This window comes from Channa argus, chromosome 2, assembly GCF_033026475.1.
Source record: "Channa argus isolate prfri chromosome 2, Channa argus male v1.0, whole genome shotgun sequence".
NCBI classification, from domain to species: domain Eukaryota; kingdom Metazoa; phylum Chordata; class Actinopteri; order Anabantiformes; family Channidae; genus Channa; species Channa argus.
In genome coordinates this window covers 28490164-28515141 of record NC_090198.1, presented here as the reverse complement: position 1 = coordinate 28515141, position 24978 = coordinate 28490164, and the positions used below count along the sequence as shown (strand labels likewise).

General features: G+C 42.7%; 1 protein-coding gene across 6 annotated transcripts in view; it reads left to right on the top strand.

The window, feature by feature from the left end:
* Positions 1–24978, top strand: part of LOC137106310 (MAM domain-containing glycosylphosphatidylinositol anchor protein 1) — a 173609-nt gene that overhangs the window by 26845 nt on the left and 121786 nt on the right. For all 6 annotated transcript variants that reach the window (XR_010911919.1, XR_010911917.1, XR_010911916.1 and 3 more), the window contains exon 3: positions 20986–21125. Coding sequence is in view for 2 of the 6 variants with exons in the window: in XM_067489434.1 (XP_067345535.1) it covers positions 20986–21125 (140 nt within the window). In the remaining 4 variants the exon portion in view is untranslated. The remainder of the gene's footprint in view (positions 1–20985; positions 21126–24978) is intronic.

Genomic DNA, 24978 nt, shown 5'->3' with positions numbered 1-24978 from the left:
TGATCATCAAAACACAGAATAACATCAGAAAAATCTGCTCCGTGGTTACTAACCGCGACGCTGCAACGCGGCAACTGTAATCATAAATAATTTAAAAAAAAAGGTTTTGGCACCATATGATTCATGTTAGGATGTGAGTACTTCTTAAACCATTTGGAAAATCTTTGGGGCGTTTTTTTAAATTATTTTGACAAACACCTGAACTTTATTTCCCATTAGAGTTCAAATAAATACCCATAAATACTGTACAGGCTGATACACACACACACACACACACACACAGTCTTACAAAGTATAGACAGCATAATATAATGCAGCAGTGAATAAACACACACACACACACACACACACTGATAGGTGCTCTGGATGGGCTCTAACTCTGGCTGCAGGTGAACTCAACATTCCTCCTTGACGTTCCCTTTGGAATTTCATTACCTGTACTCGGAGCTTATCGATCCTGTTACATACACTGGGCCAAGCAGCTGCTAAATTATTCAGTCTGGTTAAATAGGGCTGTTCCATTATTCAGAAGCGTGGCACAGTGTAATTAATATTGTAGAGATATGTGACAGGCCGGGTGGCATTTCACTTAGTGACAGCACATCGCTTGCTCTCTGCTTTTGCTTTCTCTCCTCTTGTCTTTTGTTGTCGTGTCTTTGGTTTTTTTCCTTTTATGAAGATTTTTTTCATTTGTTTTACTTTTTGTTTCTTTCTCTGTTCAATGTTATTTCTCGTTTGTTTTTTTTCACCTTAATTTTCCTTTCTCTCTCTCTCTCTCTCTCTCTCTCTCTCTACCTCTCTTTGCCTTTTCCTCTGTGTCTGTCCTCCTTCGCTCTTCCACCTTCTGACGCTTGTGTGGGAAAATTGGTTGCGAGACTCAAACAGCATCTGGGGATTTGCTCAAAGAGTTGGTGTTTGTGTGTGTGTGTGTGTGTGAGAGAGAACATTATGAAGTGCTTTTGCCTTGTCATTTTATTGTGACATATATATCTTATACTGTATGTGGCATATATTTCTACGCTGACCCATTTAGTGTCGCAGTTGTTAATCTGAAGAATACTCAGTTTGACGGAGTATTCCGCATATTTAACTCTCTGCAGTACTGTATTTACAGTATTTGGGAAAAGCCCAAAGTCTGTGTTGCTGTTCAAACTGAGAACAATGTCCTTGAACAGGAACTTGCCATCTTCTTGCAGGCTTTTGAACAGTGTGTATGTGTGTGTGGGTACAGAAACCCCCCCACCCTGCTCCTACCCTCAATCTGTCCTTCATTACTGCTGCAGCGAAAGTGGCAACTGCATTATTATTGCAATGAAACGCTGCATCGTTATCATTTAAAAAAAAAAAAAATTGTATTGTTGTATGGTACAGAAAGACCCCATTGAAGATAACCTCTTTCCTTTTTGTAGCTCGGTTGGTAGAGCAGTCGACCAAGAAAGACAGGGTCGGCGGTTCGACTCCCAGTCCTTCTGGCTACATGTTGAAGCGTCTCTTGGCATTACACTGAGTTGTCCCCAGTATCTGCTACTTGCTTGTTAGTTGCTTTGCATAACAGTGTCTGCTAAATGAATAATTGTAATTTACATGATGATATAGTAGAAAGAACATCCTCTGGTCTATATGATAAGCTGAATGACGAAAGACTTTGAGGCCTGGCCACAGCAGACACTGGCAAATAAAAATCTGTCTGTGAACCTTCACAAAATATTTGCTTGCTTCAGGAAGGCTCAAGGTTCATGGCCAGAGTCAGAGGATCATGGTTTATCAGGCGGTGCCGGAGAGAACAATCAGGTGCGGGATGCCGGCGTGAATTGGTCATATTTTTGGTGCAGGCCGCCATGAAGGCGATGGGGAGAACTGAAAGGCTGGCCTGGTCTGGATGGGTTGCAATAATATAACACTTTATTCTTTATTTTTGATTTGTGAAACTGCTACTGGACCAGCACTCGAGTCCAAGACAAATGTCCTCCAAGAGGACATTAAAGTATATTCTGTTCTATTCCACTCTATTCTACCTTGACAATGAGTCGGCGAGCAACTGATGCTGCTGGGCAAAACGCTAACGCACATCTTTTCTCTGCACTGTTTAATTTTCTCCGCCTAACATTCTATTGTCCAGCATAATTTCATTAAATAATTGAAAACGCAAACGAGAGCTGTAATTACTTGTTGCAACTATCAGCTGACAAAACCCAAAAGTTGCAGACTTCAGTTGGTGTCATAAGTCATTTTCTGCCCCACATTTTGTCGCACTCACTGCCAATTCCTCTATTTTCCCTCCATCCTTACCTGGCTTGTCCTGATCCACCTCCTCATTCGACTCGTCTGCCGTATCACCGTTGGGTCAGCTTTCGGTGCAGCCAGTTTTTAAAGTACACAGATCGGCCGCAACATTAAAACCACAGACCGGTAAATTGAATCAGACTGACCACAGATCAGAGCTTGAAGCTGATGCGTTAGGAGGAAATTGGCTGTGATTGGCAGATGCATCGCAGCCTGCTGTATAGCTACAGACCAGGCAGAGTTCTCATGCTGGTCCTAATGTTGTGGCAGATTGGTCTGTTTTCGGTTTCATTGCTCGCATGCGCGTAGACCTTTGCTCATTTTAGGGTCTAGCTATGATTTCGCACTGAGAAAGCCCCTCTGTGCTTAGAATAACAATATGAGTTTTTACCCTTCCACTCACCTCTGATGCCGTGTGTCACATTCAGCTTTACTCAGTCAACAAACTTTGCAACCTAGCGATTTTGTTGTTTGTTACTGCACTTTTCAGCAGATTTGACCTACACTCTAAACTGTCCCTGAACACATCATGCTAGAGCAACTGATGAGCGCTCGTAATGCTTCACGGTGTTACTTGGATAAAGTTAAACTTTTTACAGTTTCCACAGGCTCCTGCAATTTTATTGTAACAAATGCTTCAAAACGCGCCAACTTGCGTGACAAGTTTTTTTTATCTTTAAAAATACCGGTAGCCCAGTGGTGGACTGGACAGTAGAAGGTCCCGTGTTGAAATCCTTCTTTGTGGAGTCGTGGGTCTGCATAGGTTTCCTCCCACAGTCCAAAGACAGGCAAGGCAAACTGTTCGAGTGAAGGTGAGTGTGAATGGTTGTCTGTCCTGAGATACACCTGTCCAGGGTGTAACCTGCCTCTCGCCCTATGACAGTTGGAATAGGCTCCAAGCCCCCCGTACATGTAATAATGTCTTAGTTCCGTCTTTACTTTACTGCATTAAAATCATAATAAATGCATTGCTCCTTTTTACTCTGTGAAAAGGGGGAAATAAAAGTGAAAGGTGCAAGACAGCCAACAGGATATGGTAGCTTCCTCTGCTTTGGACTTCGAGGCTACATCTTTGTTTGTTGTGGAGCACAGACGTGCACGTGCTGTCACTCACAGCTCTGATTCTTATCAGGAAGCCTCCTTGGCCTTGTCCTCCTCGTCTTCGTGCAGCCAATTAGGAGCCATCTCCTCTTGTTCTCATCAGCGCTCCTCCTCCACTCTTGTCAACGATCTTTGACAAAACAGGGAAGAGGAGACTTCAAAAGGCTCAGTTGTCTTGTTTTTTTTTTATCCCACTTCTCTCTTTCTGAAGAGTGAAACTACAGAGGTGCCGGAATGACAACACGGAGCTCAAAGGGCCTGATGCTGTGTGTGTGTGTATGTGTGTGTGTGTGTGGATGTTCTAAGAGATAATAGAGGAGGCCTGGTATTGGTACATAAATATGGGGGAGGCATGTTCTCCCACACACACACACACACTGTAAATAATGAACTACTTTGTTTGTGGTACATAAAACATGCGTAGGACCCTGATGCTGACTTCCTCTATATGTTTGCTGCAGTCACACGTGCCTTTGTTGCTGTTACTGTTAACTGTTAAATGTCCCGATAAAGTTTCAAATGTTTAAAGGAATCACTGCCCTTTAGAAGAGGCCCTCCATTTGAAAAGCCCCCGACTGTCGGGCCCCCTCACTTCGCCCAGCTCTTGGCCGACGAGTGGCAGCTGAACACGGTGCGAACACACTGCAAACACACCGCCGCAGCCAACAGCACCTGTGTGACAGGAAGGGAAGCAGAAAAACTAGGATATTCGAAGTTAGCTTCCTATTGTCACACTCTAATTGAAGACATATCTGATAAGTAGTTGCAAATTACACACTAGCTCTTGGTCGGATTCACTGAGTTGTTAAAGTGACTGAAAACTCCCCGACACTTTACACACACACTGTCAGCTTGGTGTCCTTGTTCATTTTAGCAAATATGTATAATTATTATGTACACACAGGGTTGGGTGTTGAATTTCCATTCAGATTCCTAATCTGATTAGTGATAACGGTTCTTTTTGATTTCCTGTTTTCATTCCAAAATGAATACACAATTTTAAAAAGCATCCAATGTCAAATCTACAGCAGTAAAAGCAGAAGAAGAGGCTGCATTGGAAAACACACTTTGACAGGTTATTGCATTACTGGAAGCGTTTTCAAACATCGAGCTCCACTTTTACAAGAGAAAGGTCCTTAAGAGGCTCGACTTAGTGGTTGGTTTTGCAAAAGTGCTTTTGGTTTGTTTTCGCTCTCCTGTTAAAGTGAAGCCCTCAGTTCTATCAGGTGGATCCAGGCCTGTGTCCTATGCAACCATCCATCCATTATCTGTGAACTCTTATCCTGTTTAGGGTGGTGGGGGCCTGGAGCCTATCCCTGGTGTCTTTGGCCGAGAGACAGGGTCCATCCTGGACAGGACTTTCATCCATCTCAGGGCCAACACAGAGAGACAGCAGACAAACTGATTTTTGAGTCACATGTCTTTCAAATGTGGGAGTAAACCTGGAGTTTTGATTGATGGGTTTGAGCCCTAGTCACACATGTGGACAGTTTGACCTAATATTTAGTGCTGACAGTGGACAGTGTTCCAGCAAACAGCACTGAACCTCAGATGCCGGTTGCTGTTGTGTGAATATACAGTATAAACACTGTATAACTGTCTTGAAAAATGTTCTTTAATTTTTTAACAGTTATTCTTCCAATGCCTCTTGTTATCGCTACTATCTGTCTTTGTCAATCTGTTATTGTCTCACTATTCACATCTGACTCGTCTCCCTTATGTGTTAATATTTGATCAGCTGTTAACACGTTGTTGATGAGTCACTGTCTGTCTTTCAAATGTGTTTAGTCAAACTGTGTATTTATGTTTTGTGGATTATTTTAGCAAATGTAGGAAATATTGTGTTTTATGCTGTAAAAAAAAAAAAAAAAAAAAAAGCCCAAGAGAAACATGTCAGCTGCCTTTTCACGCCTGCAGGGCTCTGCAGGCACAGTTTTCCCATCCTGGCTAGTCTCAAAAAATACGCTGCAAAACTGGTAGTGCTGCAGTACTTTTTCATACTTGACACATTGACTTCTTCAGCTGCTTTTGCAGCGATGAAAACGCTCTAAAAACGAATGTTTTGGGTAAAAGATAAACGGCAACAACTTGCATCAGGCTTTTTTGAGATCTAACAATGTCTGGTGAAATTAATTTGAAGCAACAAACTACGGTACATTGCTGTTTCCTTTACCATCCACTTAATTACTGGCATTATACAGAAAATGTTTTAAGTTGCTCCAAGTAGTTTTTTCCACAAATAAAAATCCCTCTCTAGCTTAACAAACTTCACTTTATTGGTCAGCAGAATTTCTTTCTGAAGCAAATTATGATCAGCTTCGAAATGTCTTTCATATGTCTTTAGATTCATGCAGAGCAGGTCCTGTAACACACAGTCTCTACTTCTACCAAGTCCATTTCATTAGGTTACCACCAGTTAAGCTTTATCTTACATACAGAAGTTTGAGTTTACATAGTAAATTACCACAGTGTGTTTTCAAAGTTACCTTGGAGAGAATGAGTCGCAGATTGAGACAAATCACGCTTTTCGACATTATTCAGTCAGTTCAGAAGTGAAGATGTCCACTTTTACTCTGTGGCTGTGTATTCTGTCCACAATCCCATGTTTGGATGTGATGCTTTGCTCGGGCTATGAATTTGGGGGCTTCCCATTGATTCCTTAAAGCTACGACAGTATCTGATGCATCCTCAGTTTGCAAATAATCCAGTGGGATCTTTATCTGCTGTCCGTGTTCTTCCCTCTGTGTGAGATTGTGGTTTGGCTGATGGAGCATATTACATCAAATGCACCCTGGAGGACAGTAACATCACCACGTTGACAGAGATTTAGCACAGCAGATGAACAGATGAAGTCCTTCCAAAAAACCTAAAACTATCTTCTTTATTCTTTTCAGGTTCTTGTTTCCTTTGTAGATTGTTGACGGCGTGTGGAGTCATTTTTATTTCCATACACCAATGAACTTCATCGGTGTTGTGAGCAACAAGACGACATAATCTGAACTAAAGGTTCCTCCAAATGATGTCATCTGGAGGAGTTCCTCAGCTAGAAGTAGAGAGATTTTTGTATAGGGAAATCAGAGGAAAACTTTATGGCATTCAGGTACATGTACTACTAAAACTAGAACCAAGAAAAACAAGGCTTCATTACTGATATAATTATTATAAAGTATAAGGAAACAACAATAATGACAAATTAAATGAACATTTATGTCGTAGTATTAGAAAAGTTCTCAGTATTATTGAACTGTAAATGTTCCTTCCTCCGTATACGAGAAAACACCACTGACAGCTGGTTGGTCAGTTCTGCATCATTATTTTAGAACCAAGTGTTTTTAGGTTATTTTAGCCACATCCAACAAAAGGCTTATTTTTACACCCAAGGTTAATATATCTGACTTCAGTATTAGAAATTAGAAAAGTTGTAAGTGTTATACAGTTTGTATGTATAATTAGAGATTACAATGTGAGATAAGGGCTCAATTACATTAGTCAACACCAACAGCAATAGTCACATGAACAATAAGTACTGTGGATTTTCTCCCACTGTTTATGTGAACTGCAAATGATCCATAAGCTTGAATATATGTGTGTTTGTTTAAATTTGTCCTGGGGATGTCATGTCTGTGGTGTACCCCGCCTCTTGCCCAATGCATGCTGGGATAGGCTCTAGGATAAGAGGGTCGCAAATGGTATTTGTACGATGATCAACAGCGTCTCCTGCACCAGTAACAAGACAAAGAGACGTTGTATGAATAATGTAAAGTATTATATCATATAAACATCCTTCATGCCTTGTTCTGTCATGGTGACCAACAGTGGCCCGAAGATGTCGACCTGAAAAAGACCACAACATGGATTTAAGGTTGCTTTTTTTCCTCATGGAACATGACAGAGAGACATGGCTTCCTACTCCAGCTTAACCCACAGACCCCGCACTTTTTTTCTCTGACCCATCTTTGGCTTTCAAGCCAAAGCACAGCTTCAAGGTTATCCCCGACCAGCTGTCCCTGACAGGTTTTAACGTGCAGCTCCCTGCTCCAATTCCATCTGAGGGCTCATCCAGGGCAGGCCTATAGCTCGCAATTCATCATAGCTGATAGTGCACACACACACGAACACCTATGCAACCACATATTTGAAGTTAGTTTAACTTTTCCACTTGAAACTGGATTATTTAGGTTAATGGAGAACATTATAACATACTGCATGAAACACATCCCGTCAAGAGTTGTGTGTGTGTGTGTGTGTGTGTGTGTGTGTGTAGGCACCTGTATGCAACGTGTGTGTGTTCAATAAGGATTCAGACCCATCTTATCTTCTTACTCATGATCCATAGTACAAATCGAAAAAGCACAGCTAATTGAATTAAATCTGTCTCTTTCACATCACTGACTAAAGACGTTTAAACCTCTAACCCTCCTCCTTGTCTCTCCTCTGCATCTCTCTGTTCCCTCTCCCTTCGTGACGTCTTTCCGCCGTTCGCACCGGACATCATGCAACCTGAAGTGCGATGACTGTGTCTGCAAAGGTTATGTTTGCCGTGCGTTAGAAAGCACTCGACCGTGCGCCGATTTCCCAAACAGTGGTGCTCAGCAAACGCTGCAGCTTGCACGAAGAGGTAGAGCATCGAGCCGAGTTGTTTAGAGATGAGACATGTTCACGAAACATGCATTGTGTGTTGTTCCTTCTTTCCTTCTCCTCCCCCCAACACACACACACACACACACACACACACACACCTTTTGTGACTATAATTATCATGGTTCATCTTCACCAGATGTCAGCCCTCTGTGCACCTTCACAGTCTTCCACATTTCTCTTGCTCTGAATTCTGAACAGGAATGTGTAAGAGAGAGGAGAGAGAACAGGGTGGCGTGACGCTCTCAGCATTTTCAAAACTCGAAATACTTTTCTCCAACAAATTGACTTGATCTGTTTTCAACTTGCTTAAATAATCTGTGTCCTTAAAATATCAAATTTTGTTACATTAGGTTTATTATTTAAAAACTTTACTATTTAAATCATAGTGTGTGACTGAGGTCTGTAAATCTGATTTCTTTGTCCTTTGGAAAAGCGAACTTTGCTTGGGTTCCCAGACATTTTATAATTTATGATTTTATGATTAGCATTATAAATCTCCCCACAAGAAGGTGCCATTTTCTACGCTGTGCGACTGTACGCTGCCTTACAAGAAAACGAGTTTGCAGGTGTAGATGCTGCTTTAGTGAAGTGACTTTGCTGGTCACAGTTAATGTTAGTGTTGACTTCTTCAGAAAAAAAAATTTGTCTTTGTATTCAGGGTGTGAAGTCTCCAAGTCTGGCTTCATTCTATCACAAGCTAATGTTTTGAGACCCACAACGCACCGTGGCCTCTCCTCATCGCCACCTGTCGTACTGTTAAAACCCAGAGCGAGATCTGCCTCCTCGTATTGTCCTGCCTTTGTTCCGGTACCTGGAGCCTTCGAGGCTGTTGGCATTGACTCACCAGCAGCTCTACGTTTCCTTGGCTGTCGTTCACAAACGTAACTATGCGAGCAGTGTGGCAGGACTACTATACATCCGTTCATCCAGTATCTGTCACTGCTTACCCTGTTTGGGGGGGGGGGGGGGGGGTCAGGAGCCTACTCCAGCTGTAATCAGGCGAGAGGCGGGGTACAGCCTAGACAGGTCACCAGTCTTTCTCAGGGCGGCTGCCATACACGGTTTATATTTAGGTGTTGTCTCGTCCCGTTTGCTGTAACTCTGACCCCCCACATAGGGGGAGCGCCCCCACTGCACTAACCACAGGTTTTGATGACCAATATTCACCCTTTCTTTAAATCCAACCGCCTGTCGGCAAGTTGCACACACAATCTTTTTTTATTCTAAAATGTTCAGTTTGTCTGACTACAGCTTTATTCAAGCACTTGCAGATTAAGGTTGTGGTCTGGTTGGATAGAACACAGTGTGTTCATTACATTCATTGGATTGGCTTTTTTTGAAGCCAGTCTGATTATAATATCGTCTCTTTGTTTACATTTTTACGTGGAACGTAATCAAAACCACAAGAAATCAGCCTTTGTTTCTTGCTAACATGCTAACAAGTAGAAACTCATGCTAGAAATCAACAGTAGCTTGAGTTTGCATATTTGAAAGTTACATTGTTTTCTTTACATAAGCTTTAAACAGAGTTATGGTTTTTACCTATTTTTGCAGAAGCACTAAACTCACTCCCACCGTCACCGTGAACACTGCGATCATCTTATAGCAGTTGTATCCACAATATTAAGGGACAAATCAGTGTGGAAACAACTAACGTGTCTATGACACTTCTTAAATCATTTGGGCTAAATTATGACACGTAGTAGTTTTATGTTGACAGCAGCCACACTTGATATGATTTCATTTATGAACTAATGTTCTGCTGTAAGATTATGAAAAAGAAGCTTTTCTTTTTAGAGATTTCATATTCTCGCTCGGCACTGTTGCCTCAGACCAGCCTTTATTGTGACGCAGCGCTTCACTGAATCCTGAGAGCAGCAAAAAGAAAAAGAAAAAGAGGCCTGTGAGAGGACAAAGTGTGGCACGTTAATGGATTATTATTTATCGATTAGTACTTTTCCTGCTCTCTACCTGCTCCATCCTTTTGCCTTACACATTGTGCTCGCTGCCTTTCTTCATCTCTATTTAAGTCAGCATTTCCCTGTGTGGGACTGTCAGGTCTTCCTGCCTCTGTCTATTTCGATGTCTTCCAATATTAGGAGATCTGTTGGCCGGACCGCTAAGACGGAGAGAGTGCGTAAATATGGTGCCGGGTTCTCACATCTTCCGTGCACGCACAGCTGCCTCCCTGCTCACCTCCAGCTCTCGCTCTGACCTTTCACTCGAGTGCTTCTTCTCACGTTCCTCTTTGTGCCTCCATCCTCTCTGCCGCTTCACCTGCTCTGACTTGCCACGCGTTGTCGGCCGCTCCGCCTCAGTTTCCATGGAAGGAGGCGCGCGCACAATGGGCACAACACACGCACACACCCGCTCTCTGTGTCAAGTGCACCTCCTGTTGTTGGTCTCCGAGTCTTGATGTGCACTCGTGCGTGCGTGCGTGTGTTTGTGTGTGTCATCAATGGGAGTTTGATTATGGTTGAATAGAATAAGGTCAGGTTGACAGTCTGGCAGGGCGCTGATGTGAGGCACATGACCTCCACGCCACGCCGCCTTGTCTTCACTTAAATACAGTGCTCTGCTCGTTTGCTCTCATTCCTCCCTCTGATCTGCGCATTTTGCTCCCCTCTCTCCTCTCAGACAGTAGAGAGGCTTTTCTTTGTCTCTCCTCATCACGGCCACTGTGCTCCACAAAGCTACACTAACTAAAATAACCATATGTTACACCTAAGGTGGTTTGTGTAGCATATGGTGCACAAACACACACACACACACACACACACACACACACACACACGCTGGAAAAAGCCAGCTGTTTCCGGCCTCTGTCTGCTCCTCCCCTACTATCTTTTCCTCGCTCTTGTGGCGTTTCCTTGTCTTAACAGATGCTCGTGTTGCGTTGAGAGGCCCAGAGGTCGGTGCGAATGATGATGATGCACGAAGTGTGAAGTGCAAATCTCCAACATCACTCACGCTTCTTAAGTTTTCTAAAAAGAGGCATGACTTGTGAATCTGTGGCAGCTCGGGCGCAGATACATTTCTGTCTTAATGATATTAAACGTCACGGAGAGCAATACAATGAGATGTAACAGAGGTGGAAGATAAGCCGTGACAACAGTCAGGGGATTAGCTTAAACATTAGACTAGCAGGGGTTCGGAGTTTGCCCCCGACGGTGCCCCATTAAGCTCAGACTATTAGAAATGTGAGTGAGTGTATCTTAGCAAATGGAAAAACTCCCCAACAGGCAGCTTGTGGCCTAAAAAAACGTATATGTCGGAAATACTTCATCAGTTCAAGATCCCGTTAAAATCCCAAAGATGATCAGTGTCGTTTTTTTTAATTCACACCCAAACTTAGACCACAACACTTGTGATGATGTAAACCTTATATTTAATTAGTTAAAGGAATCTGTGAGAAGCCATGATGTGTTTACTCAGCCTCCGGCTGAGAGGCTGCTGTTGTTCTTAGCAGCATTAAGCTCCACTCAAGGTGACGTGTGTGCGTGTGTGTGTGTGTGTGTGTGTGTGTGTGTATCAGAACACTCTAATCAGTATATCAATATGTGGTGTTGCAACACTTACTACACACTGATGTAATGTTCAGTTTAAAGATAAAGGTGGTTGAGGTTGTTGTTTCATTTACTTTCAGTGAATAAAACTGACTTCTCCAATATACAGCAACCAGGAGAAAATTGTAATGTACAGGATGTTTTTTGAACAATGCGACACACATTTAATACAAGTTGTAATTTCCTGTACCCAACATAAACTGAACTGAAGGTTCCATCAAGGGATTTCATCTGGAGCCAGAGAAGGGTCCAGGGGCTGAACCGGCCTGCCTGCAGTCCGGACCTTTCACCAATAGAAAACATTTGACTCATCACAAAACAAAACAAAAAAGGACGGTTGAGCAGCTAGAATCCTGCCTCAGACATAAAAGAGACAAGATTTGTCTCCTAAAACTCCAGCAACTTGTCTCCTCACTTCCCAGACGACTGACAGGTGTTAAAAGTAGAGGGGAGGCTACACAATGGTCAACATCACCCTGTTCCAACCTTTTTGAGATGCCGTCAAATTCAAAATTAAATGGTAAAATGTCTCACTTTCAACATCTGATATGTTATTTATGTTCTATTGGAAATAAAATATGGGTTGATGAGATTTGCTAACCGTTGCTTTTTCGTGGTTGGGAATTACAGTTGTGGCATTTAATGACATGTTCCAAGTGAAATATCAGTGAAAGTGGCCTTTTAGAGACTCTGCTTGCAGACAAAGATGGTGGACTACCAAGATACAACAGGAAGTGTTTGCTTATTAAATCTAGAAACTGAGAAATGTGATTTTTTTTTTTTTTTTTAAGATTTCTATCAATCATTTCAAGTGTAATGCCGGCAGCACCGTCGCAATGAGTTGGACAAACACGACGCAAACTTTTTATGCCTCTGAAATGTAGCGAAGTAGTGGAAAATCGAAATAAAGTGCAAATAATGAAAAATATAATGTGTGAGTAGATGGACTTATTTCCACCTCCTGCCATCAGTAAAAATTATTATTATTAATCATTACTTTGTGTTGTTTTTGGGTGTAGATGGCTGAACATCACCCTGACCTGTGGGGCTGTGCCCACGAAATCCAATGAAGCTGCTGTTTAGCTGGTGGAACATGAACCTCCTCGGCTCTGTTTCTCATCTCGTCACTTTCAGCTGGGTGTATATTGGCTATGACGAGCTTTCTGAATGGCGCTCACACAAAGAGAATGCCAGTCACACATTTCTCTTTATTTCCTCCTCGGCGCCATCCTCGCTTTTTACTCGCGCTCCTTCTCGCCCCACCCGTCCGTCTGCGCCGAAGATCTAAGAGGTTTTCATCTCTTTGTTGGAACGCTCCCCCTCTCTCTCTCTCTCTCTCCCCTTTTTATCTTTCCATCCTGGGAAAAGTGCAGCAAACCCCCTCCGATGGAGGAAGACGAGTCATGTTTGACCGGGCTCTACAAACCCCTAATCACTTCACGTCGCTCCAGTCCTCCACCTCCCCCTCCCCCTTTTCCCTCTTTTTTATTCTCTTTCTGACTGTGCACAAATGAAATGGACTCGTTTATGTCGCCTTGGTGTCGCATGGCTTCATGCCTGTAATTGTTTTCTAACGAGAAGCGTTTGCTATAACAAGAAGGGAATTTGCAGACTTAATTAGAATTTACCCTTTTTCTTTGGTGGGTTAGATATATTTAATCACGTTTGTGGATTTACTTTTAGACTTGTTTGGCATCCAAACAGCAAATGAGAGGGGAAAAAGACATTATGCTTCTGCAGGTGATGCATGACGAGCTTAAAGGAAGCTCAGTTATGTCTGGAAGAAATTGGCTTTAGGTCTTTCCGCTGCACGTTCTGTGTTTGCCAACAATCTATAGTGAACAATAATTCCTTGCACCTGCACAGCGGTGCCCCCCACCCTCCTCTTTTTTTCCATTAGTGTTTTTTTTTCTTGTTTCTCCATCTTTCCTCCCCTCCAATCCACCCTCTGCTCTCCAGTGATCCCCCCTATATTAGCTTCTGCTGGCATCTGACACTTTTGTTGATCGCACAATCTCGTTGGCCTCTTACCGAGATTGTTGGCGGTAACTCGCTGACAAACTCAGCTGAACAAACTACTGTAGGTATCACAGCAGGTATCACGTGCCATCAAACGGACCCCGACATGTCGATTCCATGATCCTAGAAAAACTCTCTGTCTGGATGAACCAAAGTATAATCAGGGCTCTGGCTTCAACTGTGCTGTAGGCAGATACACTGTTAACTGTCTCAGTCATGCTCATCCACAAAGGAAACCAACACCATGTGGAACAGGAAGCTAATTGCATTACTTAAAAATGTGGAGTATTTCAACATTATGTCACTTTCACTTATACTCGACTATAACTCGACGATTAAAATATATTGATAAATGCTGATACATAATAATGGAATAAACACCCCAGCGGAAAAAAATATCATCCACATGACCTTTTTTAATTATTACTAATCAGTTTTTAACTTGCTCTTTTACTCAGGTATTGACATTGTGCATTTGTGGCATTTCTGATAAACAAAGTTTACACATATATGTGCACATAATGTATGTAACTGTCTTCCTTGGCTTCACCTTCTCCTCATCCATCCTTTCTATCACTACCCTACGTACTGTGCGCTACGTTTCCCTCAGGGCCGTGATGATTGCTGCTTGTGTGTGCTTGTGTGTATGGCGTTAATTTACAGGCTAACGTTGGCTTTTTCCCTCCTCCTCCACTGTGCTCATATAATCAATAGCTATCAGCGGCGCGTGTAATCTCGAAACAGGTGATACCTGCGTTTATCGCTGCCCTGACCCGGCTGCTTCCTACCGCCTTCATTTCACCGCATCTTGACAGACTGCAGCACTGTTGTTTACCAACCCCTAACTATGGTAGTCAATTCACACGTTTTTTTGGGGGGGGCAAAGTGTGCTAATTGGCTCTGGGGCGGGAGATGTGGCTCAACAAGAAGTTAATTTATCTGCTCTGGTTGTGTAACTTGGCATCAACCTGATATCATGGCCGGCTCCACCACAAGATAGGACAGTCTGTGGTTCAATACTACAATCAGTGTGAATTATTTTCTGAGTCTGCTCCTCTTGTAGCCACCTGAAGTCCCCACTTCAGCAGATGGGCCCATTGTGGTAACTATTGACGCCACAGTTGCTGTAAGATGCAGGACGTAGCCGCTATCATAAGGTAACTTTTTTGGTGCCTGTTGTAGAAACTTGCCTCCTACAAATTGCATTTCGGTGCAACATACTGCAAACATTTACATGTTTTTGTGGAGAATTTAATTGCTGGATGATCATACACTCACAAATTACACTGCATCAAATGCAGTGTAATTTGTGAGTGTATGAAGCACCACATTTACCGTTTACCACATTTCACAACTAGCCAGCTTCAATATCTCTCATGTATGATTAGGTTTAGGCAATAAAAGCACTTTGGTTATGTTTAGAGATAGATTGCTTAAGTGCTAATAACCACATTTGACCACAATCTTTCTCTAACCTCAACCTCACGTACTGTGTGGGTCTGAAAACAGCCCTGAAAAAGTCAAAAAAAAGTTGGACTGCAACATCATGAGAATTCGGCAGCTTGAAATGTGTTGCCGGGGAACATTTCATTGATGTTCAGTATCAAAATACAATAAAGCGTTTTGGCATTTATTGTGTTGCAGTTTACTTATTCAGAGAAGTTATTTTAGGAGTCAGGGTTTGATTTTCATGATTCATCGTATTGTGGAAAACTAACAGACAACAACCAAAAAAAAAGATTCATATCGACAATCTTTAAAGCTAAATACTACAAACAAGTTAGTTAATTAGTTTAATCAATACCAAAAAGTGCAAAACTTTACAGCCTAATATTCATTTTCCATCATGCTAAAACCAATGAACATTTTTTACATTCAGTCATTTAGCAGATGCTTTTTTTTTAACATAAAAACTCAAATATTTTGCATTTTTGCACAAACATATTAGGTGTTGATTAAAAATCTCTACAGTATCTAACTTGGAATTACAGGGATCTTGATTTGTGGCACTTGAAAATTGACTATTTAGTCCAGTGACTGAACTTCACCATTGGAATTGGGAATCGTGCTCACATGTAGATGGCTCCAAAGCCAGAATCTATTTAGAAGACACAAGGCAGTGAAAAACAGGCAGCTTTCTGGTGTTTGTCCAGGCACCGTCTGGGTTTGGATGAAATTCCTGCTTGTATGGAAAACACATCTCTAGTTTAAGAGAATCTGTTTAGCGGCTAAGAGAAACATTTAAGTTACTTTATGAAAATACACTTTGTGTCTCATCAAAGATGATTGTTTTATTGTTTCTGTATGTGTTTCTGCGAGTGTGTGAGCGGGGAGACAGGAATTTACGGTTGATTGAAAGCACCGGAGAGGTTACGGAAGGTTAGTCCTTTCATTTATAACAGCCATTTAACGGTCGGGTCAAAAGCTAAATCAATGTCCCCGACGCGTTTTGATATCTGGAGCTCCAATCGAGCCCAAATGGAAAGGATGGGGTCATGACACCGGGCGTTTGATCTCCGTCCACCCTGTCTGCGGAGAAGAACCCGGATAAATGCTGAGGCAAAGTGAGTCACCCAGACTTCGTGTGCTGTGGTTAGTGTTTCTTTGGGTCAGGGCAACACTGCTCGCCATCGCAATTAATCAATTAATCGCTGACTTTTCTCCCGTGCGCACGCTCTCTGCAACTCTTTCGGTCTTTTGCCTGGGTCCTTCCTACACGTGACGGCAGAGGAAGGGGCCAGAGCGTCTAAACGGTCTCTTGTGAATGAAGCGAATTGAGACGGAGCTCATTGCCATGCGCGAGCGGCCCCCATAAAGTAACCACGCATATCAATCAAGCTCTGCGCCACTCGGTTTCTGATAGGATTCGTGACCCTCTTTGGGATTCGTCTGACAACGTACAGTACATGGAAACTCCCACAGACATTGATACATGTGTGCACGTATGCTCACATTTCAATCGTGCGCGCACACACACACACACACACGCTGCTCAGCACTCTGTCGAGCTGTCACTGTGCTGTGACACCAACTCTCCTGTCTCATCATTAGTTTTAGTGAGAGATGTCCTGTCCCCTCAACAAAAACAAACATGGCAGGCGGCGACGAATCAATTAATCAGATGAGGCATTTGCCCGATAGTTATGTTTTACTTACAACTAATGTGCATCGAATGACTCAGAAAGTTTTCAATAATGCACGAGCAACACTTTCAATCAGCATCCCGGCAACACGTGTGATCGATGAATCATCGGAGTCAGATAGATTGCTGTCATAACAGCAGCTCTCTATGACTGATGATCGTCATCCATACTAACTGAATGGCTGCACCAGTGAGCGAGACACAACACTGTGCCTGTGTTAATAGCCCCCCCCCCCTTTTTGGGAGGGGGGGGTTCTCGGCTTTGGCCTTATCAATTAGTTCCTGGACTCTTTGGTCTTTATGATCCTATCAGAGAAAAAAAAAAAAGCATCACTCCAGTGATGATGTTTTTGCGTTGCTGAGCAACAATGGAGTGTGCGTCACACACACACACAGCGTTGTGGGAAACATTACCTCTAACTAAATACAACTAAAGCACGATACTGCAAACATGATGAGTCCCTGAGGGTTGTTGAGTGAGGTGCAGGAGTTGGTTTTTGCGGGAGACTAGAAGAGAAAGTCTGCTGAGTAACAGGTTGAACCGTCTTGCTATGTTTGCATCATTCTTTTGTGGTGAGTTTGTCTGCCTTGAGCTGTTAAGGAGACCCCACCCCACCCCCGCTTTGCCCATCAAACCTCTCTTCCCTCTGGCCCCTAGCTGTCAATCCCCCCGTCTTAGTCAACTACATTCACCTTTGTTTCTCCCCTGTTTGCTCTCTGTCTTTCCCTTTTCCATTCATCTCGTTTACCTCATCAAATCGAGTTGCATTAATTTGTCTCCCTGTCCCTGTTTCCCCTTCTCAGTGTCATTCATTCGAACTCTTTGGACGTTTACTGTTTAGCCAACTTCACGTTTTCTTTCCTTTCTTTTTCCTATTCACCTTCCATCTTTCTGTACTTCTTTGTTTGTTTTTATGTGCAACACTAACTTGCCCCGCGCTTCCTCTCTTCCTCCATTTTTTTGTTCATCATCCCCCCCCCAGCCTCCCTCAGCCTCCATCTCTCTCGTCAATCAGACAGTTAAAGCAGCCAAGCTGCCGGAGGCAAGAGCAGACAGAGGAGCCGCTCTGTCCGACCTCCCTCCCTCTCCAGAGAGGCAAACTAATGCCGACACGCCAATAAGCTGTAAGGAGACAATTATTCACCATTTATATCAGCTCTCCGTCTTTCTGAGTTAGTGCAGCCACCCGCTTTGAATGTTATCACCCCATTAAATAACTATTATAAGTCGTCATCACCCCCATAATTATGCTTCAGAAGGGGCAAAACGGCTCGAACCAAAAGGCCAGAAAGAACAGTTTCACGTGTCCAAACATAACCAGGTAATAACATGCTAATAATGGTAAATGATAAGAGCCATTTAATTGGGTGATACCATTTGAAACACAGCTCTGTTTTACCCTCATACTGTTTTTGTCCTTTTCATTTGTTGATTTGCAATAGTAAAGCTGTAGCCTGGAAGTTCCAGGTTGCTTGTTACGGGAAGGTCAGCGGTCAAAAGGAAGCTGAGTGGGAAAATGTGAAAGAAAGGAGCGTAAATAAGACATGGTCTCCCCTCCCAAAATGCTCTTCAACGAGGCCCTTGACCCCCAACCGCTCCACTGGACCTTCTCAGTATCCAGCTGATAAAGGCTGTAATTACAGTGGGCAGCTGCCACGTGTGAATGTCTGTAACTGTTTGAGTCGGATCCTTGTTTGTTTGCCCGAGAGGAACAAGCGTCCTCAGACATACAGCTTTGACTTAATTGCGGTTAACTGTCAGACATTTTCCTAAATGTTCCGACTCAATATCACTTTTATGTCTTGGACAGCAGGATCTATACAACATATTTTTTACAGCTCTTGAATGTGTTTTGGGGCTTTTCATCAAGTGCACTTTACTCTACAATTTCTTCCTTCTTTTCTGAGTCAGACACTATTGTGCTACAGAGACAGAGAGACACCGAGGTTAAAACGAACGATAGAAAAGGGCAACAGAGCAAGGAGGAGCGAAACAAGAGGTGTGTTTCAATGCAGTGAGCTGCTGCAGCATCCAGTCTGTGTGTATGTGTGTGTGTGTGTGTGTGTGTGTGTGTGTGTGTACATGATGGAGTAGAAATCACTGCTGTGATTGTGGTAAAGAGGTATTTGGAGGAATAATGAAAAGACTGAAGGAGTGAATGATTGACTGCTCTGTTGATGAGTATTTCATACATAACAGAGGAGAACATTAAGTCTCGCGTATATTATAACAGTGTGTATACACACACAAGGAAACAACACACAGGCTCTCACACGCAAGCACACACACACACACACAGAGCGTATATGGGCACTTTGACAGTCACACTGCAAATGCTCTTGTTTTCCTGTTTCTCCAAAAGTTCCACTTTCAAAATATAAGAACCCAAACAACGATAGCGGAGGAGAAATATTATGCTGACTTGTCAGCTATAGCGTGTAGATCGGCCGTGGTGTTTCACGGGATCTTAGGGAGACGATTGCTTGTTTGTGCGTTCACCTGGTTTAAGAGCACAGCCGTGAGTCACTGTCAGGATGACCCCCTTTTTAAATTCCCTCCTTTTTTTTATCTCTCTCGTTTTTACTGAATCAGAAAAAGCGAATATGTATGGAGCCACATTAGTGCCGAAAGGTTTTTAAGTTCTGACTTTAAAAAAAAAGATAATTCAGACTGTTTTCCCCCTAAAAATTACAGCTTTGACTTCATAATTCTAGGTTTAAACAAGTTTCAAAAGAGAAAAGATTTAAATAAAAAAACTCTCCATGTAAAATCCTAATTATGAGTTTACATTTATAATAATACGAGTTGAAAGTCCAAATTATCGGGTGAAATTCTAGTAAACTCTAGTAAATCTTGATAGTGGCCTCAATTCTCATGGAATGGTTGAGGATTTTGCTAACTTGTCTTAACACTGTACTTCTTTGCTGTACCTGCTCCCCACAATCTCCGTGAAGGTTTTCACCTGGAAGGCAACTACGCTGTAAGAAATGGGAAATGAAGTTCAGCAGAAGTTTTCAGAAAAGCCTTAGCTGAACTTTGCGGTGCATTTCGTCAGCCGTTCCTCACAGCATAGTCCTGTTCCAGGTGGAAACATTCGTGGAAAGCGTGCAAAGCAGGAAGCCATTACCGCACACAAATGGACACTTTTGATTTTGTATTTGGAGCAGCTTAAAAAAAAAAAAAAAAAAAGCCCAAACCTTTTCCCTTAACAATCTACAAATGTATGTGTCCAAGCACCAGAATCAGAACCTGATTTTTGGCTCCACATCACGTTCTGCATTTTTCTGTCTGATGGAGCCAATGTTTAAGGTGAACGGGCCGCCCACTTCCTTCCTGTCTGTTCAGTGATAACACTTGTATTCTCCCTGCGAATCCATGCTAATCACATCATTGTCCCCCCCCCCCCCCCCCCCCCCACTGTCCCCCGCACCTCTCTCTGGGGTTTCACGCTCCTCTCTGGCCTTTTTCTCCTCACCCACTGCTTCTCCTGCTCTGTATCTCCCCTCCTCCCTCCTGTCTTCTCTCATCATAAGGGAGGTGCAGCCATCTGGGGCTTCTTGCACGCAAGCCAGCCCTCCTCGTGGGTCAGTGTTGTGTGCAGATGCTGATGTTGCAGAGCGACTCCCATCATGCATCCATCATCCATTATTTCTGTGCCCGTTGTCACACCCTGATGTTTCTTCAGTGCCATTACAAAACCAACTTGCTGATTTCAGACAAAGGTCTTGTTTGGGTTGGACTTTGGTTATGATAAATTGCACCAGCTGAAATGCTTCAGAACTGATGTTGTATAGCCTGATTCAGATGGCAAACATTTTCTGGACCCATCTGGTGCTCTCTGACATGCACGTAACTTGTTAGGTTCCGTCTTCCACAGTATAGACCGTAGAAGACAAAACCTCTGTTCCAGAGTGAAGAACGAGTCTTTTGACCTTGCAATGGAGACCAGTGCTTCAATTTTCTAATAAACGTCTGCATTCCTTGTGTAACACCAACACACGTAACACTGCTGCACTTTTGTCCGAGGTTTTCCTCATGCAGATGCAGGAGTAATGTGATACATTTATTTATCTGAGTCATCAATATCAGTACTAGTATTACACCTACAGCCACAAAGAAAGTGAGCTTTTGTTCTGTTGCTGAGATTTTACTAAATATGGGATGTGATTTCTCTCTTTTTGTGTGTATGTCTGCATGAACTCGTGTGCGTGTGCGTGTGCTCGCATTCACAGCTCCGGCCAACGCCCAGATCGTGCACTCAGGCGCAGCATGTAACGTCAAGGATGATAACATCAGCGAGAGAATCTACACCATCAAAGAAGGAGACACACTAGTGCTGCAGTGCATTGTTAAAGGACACCCACGGCCACAGGTAAGCACCCAGCCACCTGCTGTGCACGTGAGCGGCCCACAACATTTGTTAGCATACCATTGTATGTGCATTCGGATCATGTCGTCCACAGTGAGTTTAAAGAGCGAAAGGAGCTTCTGCAGGCTCAGAACCGTCAGCAGTACAACATGCTACTCGCTTGTGACGTATCACCTCCGTGATAATAACTACTGTGTCCGGACTTAGTTTATTAAGCCCCAATGCTTTCTAATTTATTTATTTCTTTTTAATATGTTATATACTGACAGGGATACCAGTAACTAGTCAAATGGAAATAATTAAGTTCGTTATTCACTTTTAATGGTTTTCCACTGAAAATGACGTGGAGGTATTAAGAAGAATCCGTGGTCGTGGGTGAGGGAGGGGCATGTTTTATCACACTAACCAACAGACAGACTCACTGATTAATGCTCACTGCATGGTAACTGCTGGATAGAAGGAGTAATAGGTGCTTTTAAAAGTCTGGAAGAAAGTCCTTGTTCATGTTACACACATTAAAGTGATTCAGTGAAATGGTTTATTTCAAATGAAACCATCTGAGAAAAAAAAGTGACCTCAGGGAGGTTTTCCCTTTAAAACGATAACATAATTACAATCAAGCTGTCTGATTTCTTTTATATGAATATTAAATACGATTAATTAACTACTTCACAGCTATATGCCCCTAAAAAAATAACATCCACAGATTCTCCAGCCAATCAAATTTGAATGTGGCCCTTATCGATAATAAATAATTGCTGATCCTCCATTAGCATTCGGCCTCCCTCTGCTTACACAAGCTTTTCTATATTTGCAGCGCAGGTCTCAAGTTAGAGATAATAACTCCGTCTTCATGAAAGTCCTATTTTCCTGACACAAATAAAGCAAAGCCCAAGGTCTTAGCAAGACGTTGATGTTGTTATAATGCATGAACGCCTCCTTAAATCTGCCGAATTTTAGCTTTGTTTACAACATGTCAGAGGCAAAACATGCTGGTGGCTGAGACGGCTGCAGGCAACACGGACACACCAGTGACAAATCGCGGTGCAACACAAATTATATGATGTATCCATACGGTGTTACCCATGTTTATTGTTCTGACTCACACGTTCCTGTGGCTGAACATTAATGTGGGCTCTTACATGAATCCTTGCTGCACATGTCAGGGCAGCAGCATTCAGAAAGCTCATAGCTTTAATTCCCCTTACTAGCTGTTGAGCTAACTCACTTTAAAAAGTTTTTGAAAGAGTACATCCGTATTTAAACAAGTGTTTAAATACATGCTACTGAGGTGCAGTCCAACACGCAAGGACTTTCATATGATAAATCACAGCATGCAATGATCTGCTGTTCAGTTCAGTGTGCCACCAAATTCCCTTCTGCTCTTTCGGAAATAAGTTGGGAATAAGTGAAGAAGAACAAATTCTTTTATGCAACCGCTCCGACTGGTTTGCACATGCTGTGTCTGGAGTGCAGCCAGCTAGTTGGTTAAAAAAGAACGTGGTGTTTATTCTTTCAAAGCGACATTTTCAATATATATGTGAGCATTTAGAGCACAAGCGCACACACACACACACACACACACACACATGCCTCTGAATATATGTGCATACTATGTGAATGTGCACACAAAGATAGTGCAGTAGCAAGTACACAACTATGCATATGGGTTGAACCCCAGCAAAATATTTTGGACTGTGTGTGTGTGTGTGTGTGTGTGAGAGTGAGTGAGCTGAGTGTAAAATGAACTGAGGTGACAGCAGAGGGGTTGTGTGTCTTGTGTGCGTGAGTGTGTGAGTGTGTGAGGTGAGAAAAGCAGTGTTCCTCACGGGTGCATGTCCGCTGGCATCACATCAACATGAATAAAACAGTGCATGTGTGTCCAGGCCTTGTTTTCTTCAGTTTGTGTTTACATCTTTGTGTGTGACTGTGTGTGTGTGTGTGTGTTGGGCAGCTTGCTTGTGTGACTACGGATGCAAACTAATCATTTATGCGTAGCTGCAATATCTAATTACACACTGAACTGTTGACCTAACCTGACCACACTAGCTGTGGCTGTCGCTTATCTCTAACCCATCCATCTTTCTCTGTCTCGCACAGAAGCGCTCTACATTTACATGTCCAAGCACAGACCAATGTTTAATAGAACTTTTATTTTTACCAGCGCTGTAATGATAATCATTAAACAAAACATACTTCGTAAAACACATGCTACACAAGTTTATTCCCCCCGAGCGGTTCAAAGAGAGAAAATTGCGTCAGTGATTGCTTGCTCGTCTGCCTTGGCGATGAGAGCACATTTGGAACAATGGTAACATTGGCCACATTATCAAAATGTAAGAAAAAAACTATATACAATGTGTATAGTGTGTGCACAAAGAAGGGGGACACTGCCTCGAGCAAAGAGACATCAGTCGGGTGAGTGCGTGTGAGACAAAGCAACAGATAACAGACTGTGGCGAGTGGCTGCAGCAGCGAAAACATTTCATTTCCTAATGTCCTCGGACAGCAAAAACTACGGTGGAGACAAGATATCTTGATTAAATCACCAATGCATCATCTTGAAGAACGAAATCCATAAAGGTGTAAGATATTCCTAACACAATGCTTACAGCCTGTAACCGTATGAAACAATAGTTTGTTATTGTGTGTGTGTGTGTGTGGGGGGGGGGGGGGTTGGATATTTCTTTAAATCATTCTCCCTTTTAAAGCCAGTTTCATATATTTTGTCACATCAAAACTTTAGAAGGAGCAAGTGCTAAAAGTGCATTTTATAGTTTTTTTTTCTGTAAGTCACCAAATAAATGACTAAATAATTGCTTTAGTAAGTAAGTAGGTTCCGGGTTTTCATGTTATTAAAGGGCGACACGCACTCTCAGCTTAATTTCATTGGTTCTTCTTTTGGTATTAAACGTACGTGAATAGTTTTAAACCCCTTTCTGCCTTCTTTAAGTATTTTCGGTTCAGATGACGCAATCTGGAGCAGCTCTGGAAGAGCAATTCGTAGTGTGAGCAACCAGAGGACGTCATCTGAAATAATAAGCTATCAAAACAAATAATTACAACATTGACGTTACCATGGTAACTGTCTCCCCCGAACCCTCTCAGTTTTCACTTCCTGGTTTTAAAAATACCCTGTCGTTGTATTTCTTACATCCTCAGTGTTTAAAATCAAGTAAAGGATCATGTACAGTGTCTTGCAAAAGTATTAAAAACCATTTTCTATTAATACATTTGTGGTTACATTTCAACCACAAATGTATTTTATTGGGATTTTATTTTATAGACCAACAAAAGTTGCACATAATTGTGAAGTGGAAGGAAATTGATGAATGCAACTGCAAGGGGACACAAGCCAGTGTCTTCTTGTGCCAGTCCCAAGTGTGGATAAATGCAGAGGGTTGTGTCAGGAAGGGCATCCGACGTAAAACCATACCGGATCTGTCGGGCCCGGGTTAACAACGACCACCACCGGTGCTGTTGACCTACAGGGTACCGGTGGATATTGGGCTACTGTTGGTCGAAGAAGGACAAGAGGAACGTGTGTTCGTAGGCAGAGAGAGAAGAGGAAAGCTAAGAATGTAGACTGACAGTAAGGACTTTGAATGTTGGGACTATGACAGGGAAGGATAGAGAGTTGGTTGACATGATGCAGAGAAGGAAGGTGGACATACTGTGTGTCCACGAGACCAGGTGGAAAGGTAACAAGGCTAGAAGCTTAGGAGCAGGGTTCAAGTTGTTTTACCATGGGTCAGATAGGAAGAGTAATGGAGTAGGAGTTATCCTGAAAGAGGAGTTTGTGAGGAATGTTCTATAGGTGAAAAGAGCATCAGACAGGTTGGTGAGTCTGAAGCTA